General features: G+C 38.6%; 1 protein-coding gene across 1 annotated transcript in view; it reads right to left on the bottom strand.

Moving 5' to 3' along the window:
* LOC100690292 (vasoactive intestinal polypeptide receptor 2) overlaps window positions 1–21,971 on the bottom strand; it is a 74,032-nt gene that overhangs the window by 16,112 nt on the left and 35,949 nt on the right. The window contains exons 3-7 of the mRNA XM_003447442.5: window positions 20,855–20,968; window positions 13,255–13,346; window positions 3,529–3,626; window positions 2,524–2,656; window positions 76–226 (exon numbers count right to left, since the gene is read on the bottom strand). Coding sequence (XP_003447490.1) covers window positions 76–226; window positions 2,524–2,656; window positions 3,529–3,626; window positions 13,255–13,346; window positions 20,855–20,968 — 588 coding nt within the window. The remainder of the gene's footprint in view (window positions 1–75; window positions 227–2,523; window positions 2,657–3,528; window positions 3,627–13,254; window positions 13,347–20,854; window positions 20,969–21,971) is intronic.

The raw sequence follows: 21,971 nt of genomic DNA, 5'->3' as shown, positions 1-21,971 counted from the left end.
AAGCTACAACAGAGTGAAAGCTCCCTCGTGGCCATTTGATTCAAAATCAAATAAAGAATAAGAAAATGTACCTACCCCAGCCGATGAACATGTAGACAATAAAGTGTCGATTTTCCGAGAAAATGACAACCAGCAGAGTGTGGAGGTACAAACCCTCCACCAGCAGCCAGAAGAAGTTGGCCATAATGAAATACTGGAAAAACACCAGGCTGGCTTTACATCCCACCTAAAGAGAACACAAAAAGAGGGGCAAATATGCATTAACCAACACCCAGAGTACAAAGATGTTAAATAGGCTTTGTGTGTACTTAAACTATATAATATCAGCCTTGACTGTACATTGTATCGCTGACTGTATTCGGTTGATTTTAACCATCAGCACAGTGTGGGATAATCATGCATTTACACTAAGTATTCTGATATGTGGGTATACATTTCCATTTTTCCACTGGATCTGTCAGAGAGTTCACCCAGAGCAGATTATGACGTGACAAGCACCAAGCAGATGAGTGCATAAAGGTCAGAGTGCCCTGACAATGAGGGTGAGTGGAGGAGGAACGTCATGAGGGAAGAGTCAGGCAGCTACTGATGGAAGGAGAGTATCAGATGCCAGCTTTCTGCTGTCAGTTTATTAGCTGAAACTAATACAAGAGTCCTGAATTAAAACTTACCTTCATGAAGGTATAACTGCGTGATACTTTGTGGTGTTTCTATTTTAAAGCTAGTGTGTTTATCAGTATGTGTAAAGTGCAACAGTGAGCACACACTAAATAACAGAAACAGGTTGCAAATTTTGTCCTTTATCTTTTGTCCGTCACAAGCAGCGGTCTTCCTAAGTCTGGATTTATGAATGACACAAAGGTTAACGGCGCAGATCAGTGAAATATCCAGCATGTTCTAATCCAAAAGTATCAACTATTGTCATTCTGTCAGATGCATTTGGTGCTTTGTGCATTGGCCGCAGGGATATTAGTGATAACAGACTTCATCTAGAGGCAGAGAAAGTTCGCATCGCCATAGAAGGTTAGGAGGTAGCAGTTTAAGTGCCAAGTTTGCCAGACAGAAAACAGAGAGTTCTGAGTTTGTTTTATTTTATTTCAACTCAACTTTTGATTTTATTTGCAACACGATTTGATTTAGGCACTAAAAATGCCTCAGTAAACAGTAAAGCATACTCCTAGATTTTGGGGGTGGGGGCAACATCAGCCCTGCAGAATGAAAGACCTGCAGTAAACATACTGGGAGTAGGTCATATCAAGCTGGGAAAAACTCAAAATAGGCAATGACAACAAAGTTAGAGAGTTACTGATGTCACACAAAAACATTGCAGATAAATATTTGATTTATTGTCAGAAAAATTTCATTCAAATCCATTCAAATGTTCACTGTGCATTGTAATATGGTATTAGGTCGTAACAATTAATTGCTATCCAAATAGAATGAACTAGTTTATAGTAGTTCTAATAAATCCTAATTAATCAAGCAAACCAAAGGGGAAAATACAATATCCTTGTCTTTGTAATGCCCAAGTTATGTTCATGTTCCAATTTTAAAAGTGTAAGAACACAACAAAGTCAGAAGAATCTCATTCCAACGAGGGAAATCCTACTATCCAAGGAGCACATGAATGCAAGGTTAGAGCACTCTGACTATAACCATAATTGTATACACCAGAGCACCAATGCCAGGGATACCGAGTATCTGTGAGACACCTGTAGCTTTGACAAAATTGTATTATCAATGCTTTGGCAATGAAACTCTGCAGCAATGCAGGCTTTTCTATACACATCAGTGCTGGTTAACTTATAAAAATAACATTGCAACACTAGGGCACAGTTTCACATACTCTTGCTCACTCATTCAGCCCAAAAGTGTCTATTACACAGTGAAGATGGTGCAGAGTTTGCCCCACGGAGGCTCTAAGGATTTTCAGGCTTTTGGATTTGCTCCCGTGTTTGTGTGGCTCACTGTATATCCCGGGTGTATTAGGAGGGCTGGGTACCGGATTACAACCTAACTCCTCATGCCTTCTAATGAAAGCTGCTCAGTGGTGCATGCAGCAAAAGGTTTTTTTCTTCTTGTCCACACTTCCTGATGTTCCGCATGCTTCCACAGTTTTAGGACCAGAAAGCACGCAGGCTACTGGCCCTCTCAGCTAAGCAGATAGGGAGCATGCGTGACGGGATGATTGCTGTTGTCTCACTGAACACATGAATGGGCTAACTGCCAGTAAATACTGCAGAGCCATCTTCAGAAAATTATTACTTGAATCAGAAAAACAAACTGTCACAGCAGAACGTTTGACAGTTTGAGGTGTTAATTTCATATCTGAGGCATGCACACTTAATTCCCATTTATTATTTCATGCTTTAAACTTTGTCAGGCTCTACGCTGAAACATTTTTCCCATTGTGACAGTTGTGCTGTTAACACATGAGTGTGTAGCTTTCTGTACTCAGTGCTGCATTGTTGGCCTCCCTCGGGATATGACTCTGCTTGCTGAGGACAGAGGTGGTGACCTCACCAGTGATGGCTGGTTTGAGCAGTGCGAGTTTCGGTTGAAGAGGATGTCGTCTTTCACCAACACGGCCACGGCTCTCAGAATAAAGGAGAAGAAGAGGTTGAGGTGGATGTAGTTTCTGGTGCAGTGGAGCTTCCTGCACATATATTAGTAATGAAAGAAATGTACCATAGCATAGTAAATGTTAAATAAAGATGCTACAGTTAGAACCTGAAGATGCTGAAACCATAAATAACTAACAGCATTATGCTAGCTTTGGACAAACTGCACTGGTTCACACAATTAACTCATTTGCTTTTGTTTGGCCCTTTGTTTCACTGTATTATGAAGCCACTCGTCACAGCAGGAATCCACACGCAAACGGCTCCTTCCAAAAAGTTGCACGGTTTCATTTGAAAGCAATTCATTGAGATCCAAAAATGTACAAGCCAATCACACATGAGCACATGTAATTATATGTCACACAAAGAGAATGATTCTTTATCTTTTGTTTGGCTTGGACAATGTGACTGTCTTAGATTCATTTCAGCACATGAAAAATTCTATCCCTGTATGTCTATAAATTTTATTAAGTATTCTTTGTAAATTTTTTCATAGAAATTACACATTTATACCAATATGTACTTTTTTATATATGTAATTTTCCATAAACTGCTAAACTTCACAATACAACAGAGCCAAAGTTAGTGGCTTCTTTGAGGGGAGTTTAACCTCCTCTAAACTTGAATCTAATATTAAGTTAAAATAATATCTCGCATGAAAGAAATGCCCTCACTGTGTTGGTTTTATGCCAGTATGTGTCCACACAAAACTAGGAGGACATGTACACATACAAATATGTGGACAATTAGCCATAAGGCTATGCTTGTTCACTTAAAATCAAATTAAATTATCATATTAAACTGACCGGCTTTCCAGGAAGACTGTAATTAATTTCATGTTCACTTTCTGTTGCTTTTTTTTTATCTTCATGTTCTGATTTAATAATATTTTAGTATTCAGTCTTACCTGAATAGGCAGAGAATAGCGCACCCTGTAGTGAGGGCGATTAAAGACAGACTGTGACCCAGAGTGTACAACGTCTGCACGACCAAGTAGAAGACCAGCTGCAGACAAAGGAGAAAAGAGCTTTTGTTAAATTATTAATGCATGTATATCATAGCATCCTAAACATATCACTAAACTAGGCCTCAAATTGACTTGAACATTATGAAGCATATTACATGGCCAAAAGTATTTGCTCGTCTGCCTTCATGCGCATATGAACTCGAGTGACATTCCACTCTTAATCTGCAGGGTTTAATATATCATAATAATATATCACTTCAACTCTTCTGGGAAGCCTTTCCACAGGGGTTAGGAGTGTGTTTATTGGATGAAGAGGTCCTGGCTCGCAGTCTTGGGGTTGAGGTCAGGCCAGTCAAGCTCTTCCACCCCAAACTTGCTCATCCACGTCTTTATGGACCTTGTTTTTTGCACTGGTGCACGGCCATGTTGGAACAGAAAGGAGCCATCTCCAAACTCTTCCCACAAAGTTGGGAGCATGAACTCCCAACAAACAACCCCGCATCATAATCCCCCATCCACCAAACTTTACACTTGGAACAAATACAGTCAGACAAGTTTTGCAACCACTAAACCCAGACTCATCTTTGGACTGCCAAATGGAGAAGCGCGATTTGTCACTCCAGTCTCCACATGTCCAGTGGCAGCGTGCTTTACATTATTGCATCTGATGCTTAGCATAATGCCAGATGATGTAAGGCTTGGAATCAGGTGCTCAGCCATGAAAACTTATTTCATGAAACTCTATTGCAAGATTTATTGCAATTTTTTATAGAACTTAAATATAATTATCCCTTCTTTTACTGAATTATGAAAAATTAAAAATAATTGATGATTTTCAATGCAACTTTATGTACTTTGACTTTATAGTTAAGAAAACTTGTATGTAAGTAATATTTTCCATAGTTTTATTACAAATACTAAAGCAACTGAAAAATAATCACATAATTCTTGAGGGTCAGATGGGAACGTTTTCCAGATTTGGATGAAATGACTCTATTCAAAGGCAGATTTGTTTGGGCAGCGTGAGACAGAACCTAACACCGGGTGTCTCACACCAAAAATGTGAGAGTTGGCAATCCTGCATCAACAGCTGTCAAACTGCAGGCAAGTGTAATCACAATAAATCACTTTGATTTAACAGAAATTCTGGACAGAAACATATACAGTATGTGGCTGAATAAACAATGATAAAAGAGCTTTAAACAAATCAATGTTTTGAAATTTGGCGTTGACACAAGTACACAAGTGTGTGTTTAATTTGTTGATAAGATAAGATATGCTTTATTCCTGGGAAATTCCAAACTAGCTCAATAAGGAATGATTTACCATATCAGTGTTACCATGCCTGATATTTGCATGCATCATACTTAAAGTGCACTGCTTTTACTTATCTTTGTTCTGTTTTAGGCAAATTAGAAAAACCTTAGACAAGATAAGAATTAAGAAAATATATCGTATTACAGAAACAATAATTCTATTAAATTGAATTGAATTGAACTTAATCTAATGCTGACTGCTTTTATTATTTCAGCTTTATTAAAAACTGTAGATCTGGTGATATCAAACTTTGCTCTGAGGAAGTTCACAGATTTGTGTTTAAATCAAATTAAAAAGAGGACGTTAGTGACAAGAGAGGTTGTGGTGGAGAGAGCACGGGATTAATAGATACAGAGTGAGAGAGGCAGGACAACACAATGGGCGATTCAGCAGCACTATTTGTGACCCAAAACGGGTCACGAATAACAAGTGAACAGGAGGAAGCTGCGGTCACACAACAGTAGCCAAAATATATGAACACAATGCAGGACAGGCGTTTCAATTCACAGCTAAGTTGTTCTCCATGTGAGAAAAAAGGCACCAAAATTTAAAACTGAAGACTGGTGCACAGTTTGATCCACACATATGTAAGAGAAACCGAAGCCCTATCCATTACCCTTACCTTAGCTAAAGACGTGGTGAGGACTATAACCACACACAGGTAAATGGACTGATTCTTATATAACACTTTTCTACTCTCCTGGAGTACTCAAAGCACTCTATATATACAACAACAAGCCACATTCACCCAATCTCACAAGCACTTTCTGCTTTTTCTAACTACATTTACACACACGTTCATACTCCGATGGATGCATCAGAGAGCAGTTTGGGGCTAGTATCAAGCCCAAGGACACGCAGGGCCAGGGATCGAACCACCAACCTTCCGATCAGAAGGTGACCTGCTCTACCTCCTGAGCTACAACCACCTAGTAAGGTGATCACTGTTGGCAACCCAAAATGGGCGAGCAAATACCAAATGGCAGCAAAGAATACTGTTCCCAGATATATGACAGGTCCGTCAATGCTTTAAAAAGTTACCTATGCAGGAAGTTTGGTCCGCTGGTGACTGTCAACTACAAAGCAACCGGCAACACAGATATCTATGGAAGGATTTCTGATCTATAATGCTGACAGCCACCAGGGGGTGCTTTACTGGTTTTACTTCTGGTAAGTTGCCATGTCATTCCTAATATACTAATGCTAATGTTGCTAACCTTCAGTTGGAAAGATTTTAACCAGCACTAAGCATCAGAACTTATTTCAGTGCATCTTATAGTGGATTTGACTGTTTGTACTTCACAACAAACTCTGCAGAAAAAAAGAAAGAAAAATCAACATCATGGCGGCACTGAGGGAAAACAAAAACAATGTAGCAAAAGATAATTTAAATAATTTGTTGAATAAACTTCATGAGTAAAGAACAAAGAGAAGAAAAGAGCTGAAAGTAATTTGTTTCTGCTCTATTGTACTTTATGTGGTGTGTTTATCACCCACTGCTGTTTGGCAGTTATTTTATTCTCTGCAGTACATGTGGTCTGTATTCTCTGTAACCTTCTGACCTGCTTTCAGCGTGGATTGCAAAATGGCTTGTAATGTGTCAGCGTTAATTAACTGGGTCAAATTCCATTTACTCTGTAATTTAGAAAAAGGAAGCAGTGACAGGCAATTTGACCTTTTCCTTCAATCTAGCTAAAGTTTCATAAAAGCAAAGACCCAAGGACGCATACCTGCAAGGAATTATTTGTACAAGAATGAAAAACAACAAAAGAAATAAAGAAAGAGGCAAATAAGGGTAAACAAATGTTTTGCAGTGTACAGAACTGACAAAAGTGATGTCTTAGATATTAGTTTAACCCACAAGAAGTGGGAGGTGTAACACAGTTTTGTGTTTCGGGAAAGAATGTGAAAAACACCAGAAAATGCTAACAGAATTATAAAGTAAATAATGAAACAACAATACCAGAAAATTTATACAAAATGTGTTGTTGTGACATGTAACTGACGACAAAGAAGGTGGGTTTCATGCAGAAATGTGTCTGGTCTCTCTCCTCCTGCGTGATCACGAAGCACAACATTATTGTTTACAGTCTAATTTTAACATTCGGTTCATTTGCAGTCTGATTTTTTGGAGGATAAAATATGGGTCTTTGTGTTTGAGCACAGATGTGATGCAATAAGGCCTTTGTGTTTTGTAGATTTCCAGAGCCCCATTACACCCTTAGTGCTGGAGGATAAAAGCGGGCAACATTTTTCCTTGTTTAAAAGATTTTAGTATCTGTTGCATTACAAAAGAAAACAAAACGAATGAAATCCGACCATACATGGCCCGTCGGCGGCTCCCTCTCCCTCCCTCTCTCTTTTCCTCTCTCTCTCTGTTTGTCCTGTTATCTTGTTTCCTCAGAAAAAGATGCTGTAGGTTGAATTTCTTCCACTGGCTTCTTTCGGCAAGAACATCAAAGAGTGTTTGTTTGACGAGAAGCCGAGATGCCAGACTTCAGTCAGAAAGGGAAGGTCCAGTCCTGTTCGGGAGACGTGTCCCAAACCATTTATCATCACTCCTCCTTACCTCAACCACAACTGTACCTCTTCACAGGGTTCCCACCCTTCTAGGAATGATTTTTTTCCAGTGACACAGGGCACAAGAAGTTCAAACATTTCAGATGTTTAAGTGAAATCTAAGGTGATTCTGCAGCATGATAAAAAAAATATCCAGTGCCTTTAACAAAAAGAAGAACAAGGAAACAGAAGTTCTGATGTCTAATTCTTGGAGTTATTTAGGAATTCAGTGATGACGTGAAGACACCAATACCACACAGAAAAACTCTGGCACATTCTCTCAGACATTTGCAACTTTTCAATTAAGGAGAAACTTTGTTTGAAATTTTAATGGCATTCACTAACAGCAGTTGTGTTATACATCTGCCTTAAGGCACATACAGACAGGAAGAGACGAGCAGCAATGCTGCAAATAGAAAAGTTAATTAAATCCAAAGAATGTAGTAGAATGTACTGACACATGCCAGACTGTTGAATATATTAGGATTTACAACAGGCATTAAATGTTACTTGGGCACAGCCGACCAAAACCTAAATGATAGAATGTTTTTTCTCTGTGTAATAAACTGGACAATATACCATGTTACATGAAGTTTCCCATTTTAAGATAAGATAAGATAAGATAAGATAAGATAACCTTTATTAGTCCCACACGTGGGAAATTTGTTTTGTCACAGCAGGAAGTGGACAGTGCAAAAGTTATGAAGGACAATTAGAATAAAAAAAAAAAAAAAATAAAAAGAATAAATACAGTACACAACTGTACAGAATAGAATAAAAATAGAATAATATATACAGTAGAATAAATAGAGTAAAATATACAATAGGATAAAAATAGAATACAAATGTTATATACAACAGAGTGAAAAATACAACGGTTGCCAGAAAGATTATTGCACATTGTGTTATTGCACATTTGTGGATGTGTGTGATTGATCAGTTAAATGCTTTATTGTGGAGTCTGACAGCTCACTGCTGCTTTGCCATGCTGCAGTAACATAACTCAAATCCTTGTTCATAAAAGTAAAAAGTGTTTGTTTTTACGAACACTGCATCTGCTAATCATAAGGAAACTTCAACATTTCTTCTGCATTTCATAATAACACTGACTTCAGTTTAAAATAAGTCATTGAAATGTAGATTTATACAATAAAAGTATGTGAGTGCCTCTGGTGTCCAACGCTAAGTGCAAAATTAGATGTTTTTATAATCATTAAACTACAGTGACAGTGACTCAGCTTGTATTACCATGAAATAATCTTGATTCTAGTTTCCCGCTGAGTGTCAAACCTGGATTGCTGCCCGGGTGCTGCCAAAATGCAGCAACAGCGAGCCATGCACGATGCACTTCAGCGTGTAATATGGCTTAAATGGCATTTCGCTGCAATATCTCCACTATGTCGTAGACAGATCTGATCAAACTGACACTTGGAAACTATAAACAAAAACCTTTATTCTGTCTGGAAAAGCATCCAAAGAAAGATATTTTTCCCCTTTATTTGGCGAGGTCTCGATATTTTTAATGAAATTTTAAAACTCAGCTGAATGAAAAGTTTTTAAAATGTTATGGTTTGACCTTGAGTCTTTGTGAAAATCACAGGGACAGCCTGGACACTTCCTGTCTAGTGTGGGATGACCTTGCAGATATAGCGATTTCTGTGGAAGGATCGTCTTCAAAACTGGATTACCACACCTGCTGTAACACGTGCTCATGTCAGTTTCTACAATTAGTGTATTCTTATTTTAAAACGAAACTCTTATGCCTTTTCTTTATTTCCGTATTCCTTATTTTATGTCATGTATTTATTGTTTCAATGGCTGCTGCCCAAAATAAACATGGACAAAGTTTCAAATATTGCTGTCAGTGTATGTGCGAGTAATCCTTATGAGCCCAAACCTCAGACTTCACTAAACACTAAACAGTTACAGACATTTCTTTTCTACACTGGGCTCAGCATTAAATAAGACAGAACGGCTCAGACACACAGCCCAAGCTGTGCGCACAGACCTGCGCTGTTTATGAGAAACAGCCAATCAGAGACAAGCTAGCTTAAACAGAGGCGCACCCTCTGTTTCACACAGCGGTTAGTTTCAGTATTGCAAAGCTGTTTAAGCAGAGCTCAAGAATAAAAATATGACGTTCGAAATTAACATTGTAGTTCCACCTTTACATGTTAATACTGCACAAGTAAAAACTTGTATAATGTATTAATAACTTTGTTGTTATTTCTGTAACAACAAAGTTATTAATCAAAGTAAAAATTTATATGTGTGTCACTATACATGTGTTCCTTGTACCTCATTGAAAATATGCAAAACAGCTTAATATCTAAATAGAATTCATTCATTTCTTTGGGCACAGTGAAGCCCAAACATCCAGGTGAAGAGTTCATCTGTTCATCAGCATTAAACTTGTATTGCTAAAACTACAATAGTGAATATGTGTAAAAACGCTACAATAAGCAGCCAGAAAAGAATGCAAATAACAACAGGCAAAAGCAGATGATGCTTCTCAGTAAAAATTGAGAGATTTCTGTTCATTAACATTTGTATTTTTATTTTTTTCTTCAGTCATTTAAGTGCTTCACAAAATTTTTCTTTCTGTTCATTTTTTCCCCAGTGAGCTTTGGTAAAACCTGTAAACTACCTTGAATGCTATTCCCATGTTCAAAAAGCTCCTGCATACTTTACATTAAAGACTAAGGAGCTTGGAAAGAAAAGCATCTGGACTTTCCAAGCTCCATAGACTACAATGGTCTGGATGGCTGTGAACCTTCACAGACATATAGCAGTTTACATTAAAGACTTTTTTTTGGCAGCTGCCTGAAAAAAGCTGGATTTTTCCCCCTTTTTGTGAGAAATGAAACAGAACATTTCTCATCCTTTATAAAATAAAACGTCTTTGATTTCAGCTCAATTTAATTACACTGCAAAAGAAAATGTATGACTTCTGTCCATGAGACGTTCCCAACCTACCAAAGTGTATTTAAGTGAGTGAGTGTGTATTGGTTTATTTCCTCATAGGGTTTTACTCTTTCTCCCTCTCTTGTTTGAATTATAAAAGCTCACTTTCTATTTGTGTTTTGTGAAAAAATGTTAAGTTCTCAGAACTTTGAACCCTTTCAGACACCTGTTCAAACACTCCAGCGAGATACAAGGAGACTATGGGAAATATAAGCATCCATTTCTTTATTTGATATGCAAAATGACAAAAAAAGATGAACAGCTGATGCGACGACAGTGCCGTATTATTCCCGAGTACTTATACTGAAGACAAGAAAGACAGAAAAACCACAGCAAGGGAAGAGTGTGAACCGAGAAGCCATGCAGAGCCAAAACTGAAAAGAGAGATGGATGAACAATTGCACCAGCACAATGGGCGATTCAGGATACACAGAGTCGTGACCCGAACTGAACCACAGACGCAAAAGAAGAGGGGAGCTGCAATTACCACAGCAGAGGCCAAAAAAGGCCACACACACCACACCAAAAACTCCAGTTTGGTGACCTGTCAGGACGACCCAGGCTTAACACGACTGTAAAGGAAGTTTTTTGACATCTATCCTGCAAAACTATTGTTTAATCAGCATTTCAGTAACTGTATTTCAATATGTAGTTAAAACCTTAAAATGTTCCTGTTGTGCAATCAATTTGATGTTTATGCAGGATGAGCAGGGAACCTCACAGACGCCTGTTTCTTCTTTGTTTGGTTTGGACTCCATCAATTAAATAAAGTGAAGCTTATGCTCAATAAGGAGGAAGTGTAATCACTCATCTGCCTGCTTTCCCAGGCGTTAGAGTGCTTGCCTGTTCTTTACATCACTACCACTTTCCCACGCTGGCAGTCTCAATACTGACATCATTACTCTCGTCTAATCATGTTAGTGCACATCTTCTTTGAACCAATCAGCTCAAAGAAGGCGTGCAAGACCAAGTGTAGTTTAAATCTGCGTTCTCTGTCATTCTTCCTCTCAGACTCTCATTTCTGCAGCCCAGCTCCTCCCCATCTCTACCTCACAGACACCTCAGAGCTCCATCCATCCTCAGTCTTCAACAGCATCAAATCTCATCACCGCTGGAATTTTATTCTGTCGTGTTGGGTCATTGGAATCTAATCACCTTATCATGAAGTAAATCCTGTTCAATTCTTTCAAGTGACCTTATTGAAATAATACATAAAATTCACTGCCTTCCAGTATAACATAAGGATTTAACAAAAGCAACTGGAACACATCCCTAGTTTTTACCACACTTTGGGGTTGTTCCGAGGACAGTGCAACTTCTCCACTTTCTCAGTTGTTTGCGATGGCATTGCCAGGTTTTTACACTGTGCTAAAAGAACGGAGCATCTTTTTTTAGCACTAAGTGTTTGGCTATTTTATTTCAGGTCAGCATCTAGTGAAACACTGCACTCCACATAATCCTCCTCCTCTGTAAATATCCATGTCTGCCCAGCTGAGATCCACAAACTATCACAATATTGATGTAGAAAGTTCATTTTTTGATGATGAATCAGTTTAAAATGTCCAGGGAGCGATGGAACAAAAACAAGACGCAGTTAGAGTGAGCTGTTAGATGAAGAGCTGCAGGATATTGGCTGCATACCTCCAACTACTCTGTGCCATGCTGTTTGCAGACACATGTCCTGTGCTGTCCTGCTTGACTCCTACTAAAGTTGCAAAGTTTTTTCTTACAATCATAATTTAACTAAAAGTCTGCCAGAACTACAATTGCAACAATAATGATAACAAAGTTTCAGATTCTGTGCTCAGACCAACTAAAATTCATTGTTCATGTGTCTTGAGACTAGTTTAGGTATGTTTTGGGACTTTTTGACAACCTTACAATATTATTACAGTTATATATGCACATCCACGTAAAAGTGGTCTCGAGTCATCCAACTCTACCGCTTTCCTCTACTTGAAAAGAGAGCTAGATATAAACCAGAGCCAACAAGACCAAGTTCTGATACAGCGATGAAGGCGTGCTGTGCAAAAGTCTTGAGCTCTTCACATTTTCAAGGAAAATTGGAAAAAGGTGCGGTGATTTATTGAAACGTGCAAACATACATGGTGGTACAGTATATAAAGCAAACTGCGAACTGTATATGCACGTGGAGTGGAGACCATCTTAAAAAAAGATTGCATGTGCCATGCTACAGATAGCTGGGATACCAAACACAGAAGAAAAAGAAGAATCAGCAACATGTCGTATCACCTTGTGGCTATTTTGTACAGATATGAACACAATGTGTGTAGAAATATTTGCAAACCACTGGCCCGTTCCTATTCCAAGATACCCGACTGTCTGAAATGCATATAATTCGACCAAAGCAATCTTACAGTGGCAGTGTAGTTAAACTGTATGACCTGACAGCCATTCAGAAAATTTCCTACCTAGATAAATGGCTGCTATTATACAGATATTCTGGGAAACATAAAATGACGACCCTTTAACACCAAATTGCTTCTAGAGGAAGGCTGATGGTGTTTTTTGTCCATTAAACGACACAAAAAACTAGACAGCAGAGCGCGCAGACACCAAATTGCTCACATTTAAACACGTATCACTCTACTGTTGGGCATATTGACCTTTTAAAGAAGCAGTCTTTCACCACTAACTGGTGTTAATTAACAGCCAACCCCGCGGGCTTCGTCAATTAGGGGCCACTAATGGTCCATGTTGGGTCGCAGCTTCTTTTCCTGTTCCACAGTCAGAATTCGTTAACATCCAGGTGACATTTACGACACACAAAAGAACAAAAAGCAGCAGTTCAGATGTTTACTGTACCTTATCCTGGCTCGTGTCTGCCCCACACACACTGGTTATGTTTGGGAAAACATCAGACCATCCAGCTGTTGTACAGTTTCTGCTAATGTTACCTGCAGGAGAAGAAATGCACACACAACTCAGTCTCTATTTCTCAATAAGCACGGTCAAAAATTAATACAGACCCCTTTTTCCTGCTTTGTCCTTTTTTAGCAAACAGAACAAAAAGTGTAGGTGTGACTGTGTCAGGTTTTGTTAATGTTTTCCGGGGTTTTTTGCCTCTGTTCTTTGATTCATTGTCCAACCCCAATCAGAGGGGTCAGAGTCTTTGTTTGTTCTCTACCTGCTCACCGGTCGATGCTGTTCCCTAAGAACCCCTGATCTAATGTGGCTGTCATTTTCATTTGTTTAACAATCTTTCCTTTCTGTAAGTTTTCATTAAACTTTGCACATAAAATCAGAACCAACTGGCAAAAAGGAGATTCCTCCCTCACACTCCATTCTCCTCCCACTGTCCAAACATCTGAGTGTTTTATGGCTAACTGCAACACATCTTCAAAGAACACAATTTGCAATGTCTTTATGAACTCTGAATCCAAATCCCTGCAAAGACATAAAGTCATAGAAGACAAGAAGTATGTACAAGCCTCATATGAAAATGTATTACTTTGTTTTACAGCACATCAGGATTGTTTGGTTACATTCAATTAAATTTAGGCACGTGAAACAGGTTTCAAAATGGCTGTTTGGTAGTGTTCTTGTATGATTTATTTTACTTCACTAAATGTCATGAAGACAAATATTTTTGTAGACTGGTTGAGGGCTTTGTATGTATCAGCTTGTAGGTGAAATGGTTGTATGAAGCTCACATTTTAAAAGCTTAATGCGATTTTCATTTCCCATTTGTAGCCCTAAGTGAAGCTCGGTTTCTCATCCCTGATTTAATTCAATTTTAAGGTTTATTCCCGTGGAGGACCTTGATAGTTGGTCATCTATACTGAGTCTGAGCCAAAAATAAGAAAAACTAAACGCACATTTAAATCACACCAGCATCTCTGATGTCATCAGTGACTAATAGTCTGACTTTTTCTGGTGATTTGCTGGCAGCAGGGCACCCTTAGAATTTTCTCTTTTTGTTAGGTTTGCTCATCCCAGCACTCCAAGCCATATTCACTCAACTCTTAACTGAGCAAACTTATTGTAAGTCACTCATTTCAGTTTGATAGAAGCATTTTGTAGCATGAAAATATCAGTGTTTCAATGAATTTTAGTACTCTGAATGATAGCAACAGTTCTTCAGAGCAACCAACAGACTAAAAATGAGTGGCCGCTGTGAAGTTGGATGCTAAAAATATCTTTGTAAAGCATGACATATGAGAGCCAGTCAAAATGATTTGTCATGTAGAATGAGAGGATATTATAGCCTACAGTAGATGTTACACTGACAGATGCTACTGGACAGAAAGTCACATGAAAATCTAGAGTGAGCCGTCAGGCATGCACATTCCCAAAATGTTAAAAATGGAAAGTTTGCATTACAAATTGTCACAAAATTTAGGTTATTGCTTATGTTCCCACAGTGTAAAAACACCATCCTTGTGTCTGAAATGACTGGCATGCACAGCAGACAGTGAACCCCTGAGGCAAACTTGCAGGGGGGTGCCAGTGCCAAAATCTCTGCAGGGCACGGCAAGTTCATCCTCCTTTTGTAAATTCCCAGAATCCACTGTAAAAAGCACGAAGCATCATTTGTGCACTGACTGGAAGTAATATCAGCATACTTCTGCCTCACTACACACTCAACAAACCCGGTCCACTGTATCACAGAGGGGGGAGACACAGTCCAATCTAAGACACCGATTCAATAAGCAACAGTGATTTGCATGTACAGCACGATTACTTGCAACATCTGAGCTGCGTGCACTGTTGTGTTCGCTCTAAATATAACAGCAGTCTTGAATACAAGTGGTCACTGATGTGCAGAAGTCAGCCAGTGATGTGGATTAAAGCTTTGGCAAATACAGCATGCAGTTGAGAAAAATGGTGGGGGGAGTTTTCAGATCTTTGACTGAAGTAAAAGTATTAACGTCACACTGTGACGGCGCTCAGCTTGTTTAAGTATAATGAGCACAGTGTGCCTGAAAAATAAAAAATAAAGCTTTAAATGCAGGGGAAAAGACTGCTTTCAATATGGATTCAACTGCCAATTTTTATTAAAGATTTACTTGACTTTTTAATTATTAAATTCTTTAAAAAATCAGGAAAACGTTGAGATTTTTCCATCTAAACTCTCACCTTTACAGGATTATAGGAAGCATGTGAAAAAATCAGAAGACTCAAACTGTTTATTTCTGCATGAAAACCAACCTAAATATGAACTGCTCTTAAATAATAGTTTGACTGAAGAGACTCTACTTGCATTTACTTGTTTGGTTAAATCCATAAAATCCTTCATGGCTCTGTCACACGGTGGTTGCCTGCTGATTGCGCAAAATTGTTTGGCAACCATTTTGAATCAAAAGTCAGTTGCACAAGTTGTCTGGTGGGAGGCAACATGTCTTCAGACAACTGCAGTCCAGCTCAGACCGACTACAATCACTGTAGTCAAACTGGTGAATTGGTTTGCGAATGATTGACGTGTAATTTCTAAACTAAACTGGCAACACGTTGCAATCAGTCTGAGGCAGTCAAGTCAGCAAAGCTATCAACTGACTGTATTCTGGTTTTAATTCCTGATAAAAGCAAATTTGTTGAGCACCTAGTTCATTTTGCTGCTAATTTACCATCCTGCAAAATTCTGTTTCGGTTTCAAATTAAGTTCTGAGTGGACTCTAAATAGAATAGATCTTTATTGTCACTTTTACAAGAACAATGAAAGACAGTTTGGCATCTCTCCATTAGCAGCATGTAGATTTTTACATTAAAATTCTTTTAGAATAGAGAGAATAAAGAGAAACCAAAAAGTAGACTTAGGCTAAGGTACCTACACAGGGAATGTATGTAATAACATAAGTATTCACACAGATTTGTACAAGTTATATACAGGTTATATATGCCATATAAAGGAGCAGTTGCAAAACAAGGAGCAACATCCAAACAGCGCGAGGTAATCCACAGTCGTAGCTCATCCATCTTGTTGTTTGGTGACTGTGAGTTGGTGAGGACTCTCTGGCTCTCTTCCACAGCATGTCTTTTATCCCGTCTTCCTTCTCTCACCCCAACCCGTTGCAGCAGATGGCCCCGCCCCTCCACGAGTCTGGTTCTGTTGGAGGTTCCTTTCTGTTAAAAGTGAGTTTTTCTTTCCCACTGTCGCCAAAGTGTTTGCTCATAGGGGGTCATATGATTGTTGGGGTTTTCTCAGTTTTCTTTTTATTATTGAAGAGTCTTTATCTTACAATATAAAGTGCCTTGAAGCAACTTATGTTGTGGTTTGTACAGGGGCGATTTTAGCCCATTTTGGGGGGTGCTTCATGAATGAATCAAAAATTAATCAAAGCACCCCCAAAGATTTCTTACTTTTTTTGGACAATATTTGCTGTCTGTGTGACACACTGCTAAAAATATAAAAAGCATACAGTACTTGGTTGAGACATATCATTTTAACAACAAAAGTATAGATAACCCCCCCCAAAAATGGTTTGTTCCAGCTCGGCTCTCCCCTACTCTGGCTCTAGCACCGTTGCTGCCAGAGTGGCTGAGACGCAGCTGAGCGGAGGTGTAAGTGCCTGGCTTAAAACAGGACATATTAGCTGCATTTAACCTTCAGTTACTCTTTATACACTTAGGTAGGAGTCATAACATGTTTCTTTTTAGCTGAAAAACATTACACCCAGGTAACCTGCAGTGTTGAAAACATGTTTTCCGACGATGTTTGCTACCCTACAATCCGTCCTGCTCTGTAGTAAAATCAGCGACATTTGACCGTCCTGTTGCTCCCACTGAAATGTATACAGCCTATTTAAAATCTAACACTTAAAATTGTCCGTAGCCTGCTGTTGTTACCACTGTCCTGTTTGAAATGGATACTAACTAGCTAACTGACTGAATGCCCATTAACCTTATAACTCCTGTTGTGTGTGTGTGTGTGTGTGTGTGTGTGTTTGTGTACAGAGAGGCTGCCAGGTTCATAATGGATATAAGGAAGTTTTTTCAAAAAAAGGAGCCACATTCAGGTAAAAGTGTAAAATCAAATGATCAGTCAATCAAAAATAATGTTGGATCAGTGTTTCAATATTCATATCTTTTATTAGATGTTCATGTGGTTTGGTTATTTGCCTTTTTGTTACTGATCTTAATGGTATTTTTTCATATTAATGTAATTTTTCATCTAATTGAAAACAATCTATTTGTGTATGATTGTCAGTCCAAAGAGGGAGAGAGGAAAGAGGGAACGTGAGGAGAAAGTACAAGGTCAGGAAGAACCAGGTAAGAAAACAGACAGGGAACAGTGACAGGCAAAACAGAAACTATTAAACTGACAAAGAGAAAAAACCTGATTTTACTCACACAATCTGGAAGTTGTGCTCTCCCTATATAAAAGCTGCTATACAGAATCTGCAAAACAAACTGGGTTGAAACATTTTTGACCCTCTTTAACAACATTCCAACATAACATTATCATTGATTGGGGAGATTAAAATTAATGATATATTTTTATGTGGTTCAGCCACAACTCTACTAAAACCTCAGCCAGTAATAGGTAGGTCAACTGGACTGTCCAGTTGTCTGTATGACTGCCGCAGTACAGTATCAGAAAGTGCCAAACAGCCCTGGTGGAGTGAGGAGCTGTAAAGAGAAGCAGAGTGCTCTGTTTATATTCTAAAAATGTTTTAAGCTTGTTTCAAAGATTCTGTACAGCAGCTTTAAATGTTTTCCAAAAGCACACATACACTTATCAGTGTTTCTCAAACTTTTTACAGTGTGTACCATTGGGAAAATGTCAAGCTCTCCCAAGTACCACTATGAAAGCATGAAACTCATAAATCTTACAACACAAAATTAGTATTATTAAATTAGTAAAATTAGTATCTGCAGTAAAGATTTTTATTTGTAATAATTTATTCTGTTTCGGGAGTGTTTTTTATGTATCTGTATTATATTATACATACACATTAAAAGTGAATCTCTGTTCAAATGCACTCAGTTTACTTCTTACTCACTATGAGCATCATTCATCATTTTCCCCCAGTAATTAAGGTTAGGATATGTATTTTTTTTATTCCAATCCATTCTTCTTTTGCATCATTTAAATAACCTTTATCAGATTTGATGGTTTTGTTACAGACTTTTCAAAAAAAAGTGTTTTGTTTTTCTTTCACAAATGTGAGGATTAAATTGTGTTAAAATGTACAAAACAGTGAGGTCATGTTTTGAGACGAGGACCCAGGCACAGAGAGACTTGATGAATTTAAGAATCTTATGATTTAAGAAAGAAATTTGCAGACTTGCACAGAGATGGTAAAATTATGATGACTTGAAAACGGAGATGAAGACAACAGACGATGAGGACAGGGAGGAACAGGGGTTTAAATGCACCCAGGAGACAGTCAGAGAGAACTTGGGACAACTGGAGACATTTAAGGATGCAGGGACTCACAGAGACAGGGAAGAAGTCTCATCGTGACGAGTAAAGTTTATCTTGCCTGGCTGGGCAGCTCTGGGTGCTCAGCACCCCCAAAGCTCTGATCCTAGAATCGCCCCTGGGTTTGTATAAATCAATATGAAACTGAAAATAAAGTAGTTGAAATGTGAATTTCTGTGTGTGTAGACAGCAAGTGATTTATAACCTTAGCCAATTTACCACAGTTAAATACAACATTATCACAAACAGACTGCATGTAATTGTCAGTTTGAATTTAATCACAAATGATAGCAGACTGACAGACACCAAAGTCACTTTGAAGAGGTTCATTGTAGTTATTTTGGTCGTCTCCAACTATTGTTTTCCATAGTGTGACAATACCAAAATTTCTAAACCGATGGTGAGTCGCAGACCAGCTCACAGCTTTTGACTGAAATACTTAAATAATTAAATTGTCTGATGAACTTTTTTTTATTATGGCTATTTTTGATATCTGAGAAACTACACAATATTCACATTTAGGAGGCCATGAAAAGCATAAAATATTTTTTTTTTAATTCAGTTTACTGATCAGTCATCTAATCTTTTCAGTTGTAAAAGCTGTTTGTTGCTGCAAAAAAAAAAAGTAAAGTAAAGTAAAGAAAACAGGCTTCTAAGATTGGAGACATTTAGTATAAAAGTGGGGTAAAAAAATGACAAACTGGAACAAAACTCTGGGAAGAGTTAGGGGACAATTCTTTGTTGGGTCGGGAAATTTTTCTCTTAAAATGTTCAAATTGTGCAGTGCTGGTTCATCAGTTTTATGGACACTGACACACCACTCAGTTGTGTAGTTTGTGTGGGGTACAAGTGACAAGTTGTCATTTTTTGTGCAGATTTAATGTTGCAAAGTCATTTATTTTCTGAGTTGTTATTGTTTTATATTTTCTGATTAGTTTTTATTTTTATTTCACTTGAACTTTTTTTTAGTTCTGTTTACAACCTCTCGTTATGTATGAAGGCGAGTATGTAGACTAAAACTAAATAAAGAGTTTCTCTTTCAAAGTTTAATTTCTGGCTTTCTCAGTAGTTTCATTTAGATGACAGAAAACAAAGTATTCAATAACTCCAGGATGAATGGTGTCTTTACCATTTCAGTAAAACGTAATAACTGTAGGGTGTCTGGATCTGTCCCAGACAGGGGAAGCGTCAGGGTGAGCTTTGGCTCCGAACAAGCCGCTGGGTGCTTGCATAATGTTTAGTCATCAATGTAAATCAGAGCACACTCAGAGCGGAAACCCAAACTGCCATCTGGTCACTGGCTGGAAAATCTGATGGATTCAGGAGGGAATCCACTGACTGCACACATTCACACTACTGGGAGATGAACAATGTCAAACAGGGACAGAGAGCCTTGAGTATTAACGCTGAACCCATCTGGTGAGTGACTTAAGTGAAGCTCTAGATAATGTTAAAAGTTATCTGCAGATATTTAAAGCCTGGTATCATTATATCAGGAGCAGCCTCATAGAAAGTGAACAAGTGGAGGAAGAAATTCTCAACAAAAAGAACAAAAAGGTCTGCTTCTTTTCATGCTCCAAATTTCATTGTATGTTTTGTGCGTGAATGTTTTTGTAAAGCAGCTGCAAAACAAAAGTAATGGAGCAGAAGAATGCTCAAGTAATGTATAAACACATCAGGTTTTTTTTAACTCTGATGTCCGTGTTTTCATGGCAGTCCAGCGTTTAGTCCTGCCTTCAGTGTGAGGGGAGATTAGGACAGGATTGCAACAAATTGTTACTCTGACCTCTAATGACAAAACTGACCTCAGTAAAACTGAAGTTTACACTCACAGAAATTATAACAATGGCCTAAGTGAGTTCATACATTCCAGTGTTATGTTAATATAAGACTATAGTCATGTGATCAGCAGCTTAGGCAAATAGCTACCAAAATTTCAACTTTTAAATGTCATTTTTCCTCAACTTATTTATCTGCAGAAACACAAAAACATCAGTAAAAGAGATCCTTTACATTTATTTATTAATTGACCGTACTCACCTTCTCTGCCAAACACAGTCCTGAGGACTCGAGGGCAGGGGATGGTCACGGTCTCTCCAAACCCAGCTCGCTCCCAGCACGCTATGCTGTCCCAATCTCCTTTGCATCCTGGGCCTGTGAACGGTGGGTAGTTAGGTTTAGAAATTTAAAATTCCTCTTTAGAAACAAACATACAAAAAAGGCAGCAGCACCTCTCACTTGCTAAAAGTACATTTTGCATTTGTGAGTGGATGCACAAGCAGTGTGAAGTTGTTGCCTCAGTGGCGCAGTAGCTCCTCTGGCTCATGATCCATCACTATACAAAGATTATTGTAATGTGTCACATAACGATATAAAGTTATAAGCTTTACTGTCATTGGTTGGCTGTACTGCACAAACTGATGAGAAAGAGAATCGATTGAGAGGTCAAGGAGGCTTGGAAACAGTCTTATCCAGGACAAACTCATCTCTATAATCTGACCAATACTCTGGGAGGAGTATGACCTCAACCTTGACCTTAAGCACTTTTCAGGTGTAGACCCATTAGGTCGACTACAGATAGGTAGACAAACTGAGTCGCCACCATTGCATAAACATGTTGGTGTTTCAGCCGGATGTGTTAAGAAACACTGGCAGACATACAGACCACAACACTGGAGGGATACTGGGGTGTCACCAGACCAGCCAGGAGATGCAATGCTTCCAGCATGTCCTGGGTCTTCCCCGGGGAATCCTTCTCCCAAATGGACATGCCATGAGGTGCCCAGTCAGACCTTCAAGCTACATCAGCAACACGTCTACTCTGAGCGCCTCCAAAATGATGAAGCTCCTCCCTTTTTCTCAAAGAGTGAGTCAAGTCAGTCTCCCACTCTGCTCACCCCCCACTATTCAACAAGACCCGGGATGCTTAAACTCTTCACTTGTATGGCTGAGGCCCACGTTCTCGGAAGCAGTAATTCTTATCTGTTCACTTCACACTTGACTGGAAACTCCCCCAGGGTGAGTTTGAAGTTAGTGGTCAGTGAAGTCAATGGGACCACATCATCTGCAAAAAGCAGATGCATTAATCCTGGGCACACCAAGCCTGACACTTTCCAGACCGAAAGAAAATTGACCATAAAAGCTATAAAGAGAATCT

This window comes from Oreochromis niloticus, linkage group LG18 (assembly GCF_001858045.2).
Source record: "Oreochromis niloticus isolate F11D_XX linkage group LG18, O_niloticus_UMD_NMBU, whole genome shotgun sequence".
Lineage (NCBI taxonomy): Eukaryota > Metazoa > Chordata > Actinopteri > Cichliformes > Cichlidae > Oreochromis > Oreochromis niloticus.
Note: the sequence above shows the minus strand (reverse complement) of the source record. Positions and strands in the feature narration are given on the sequence as shown.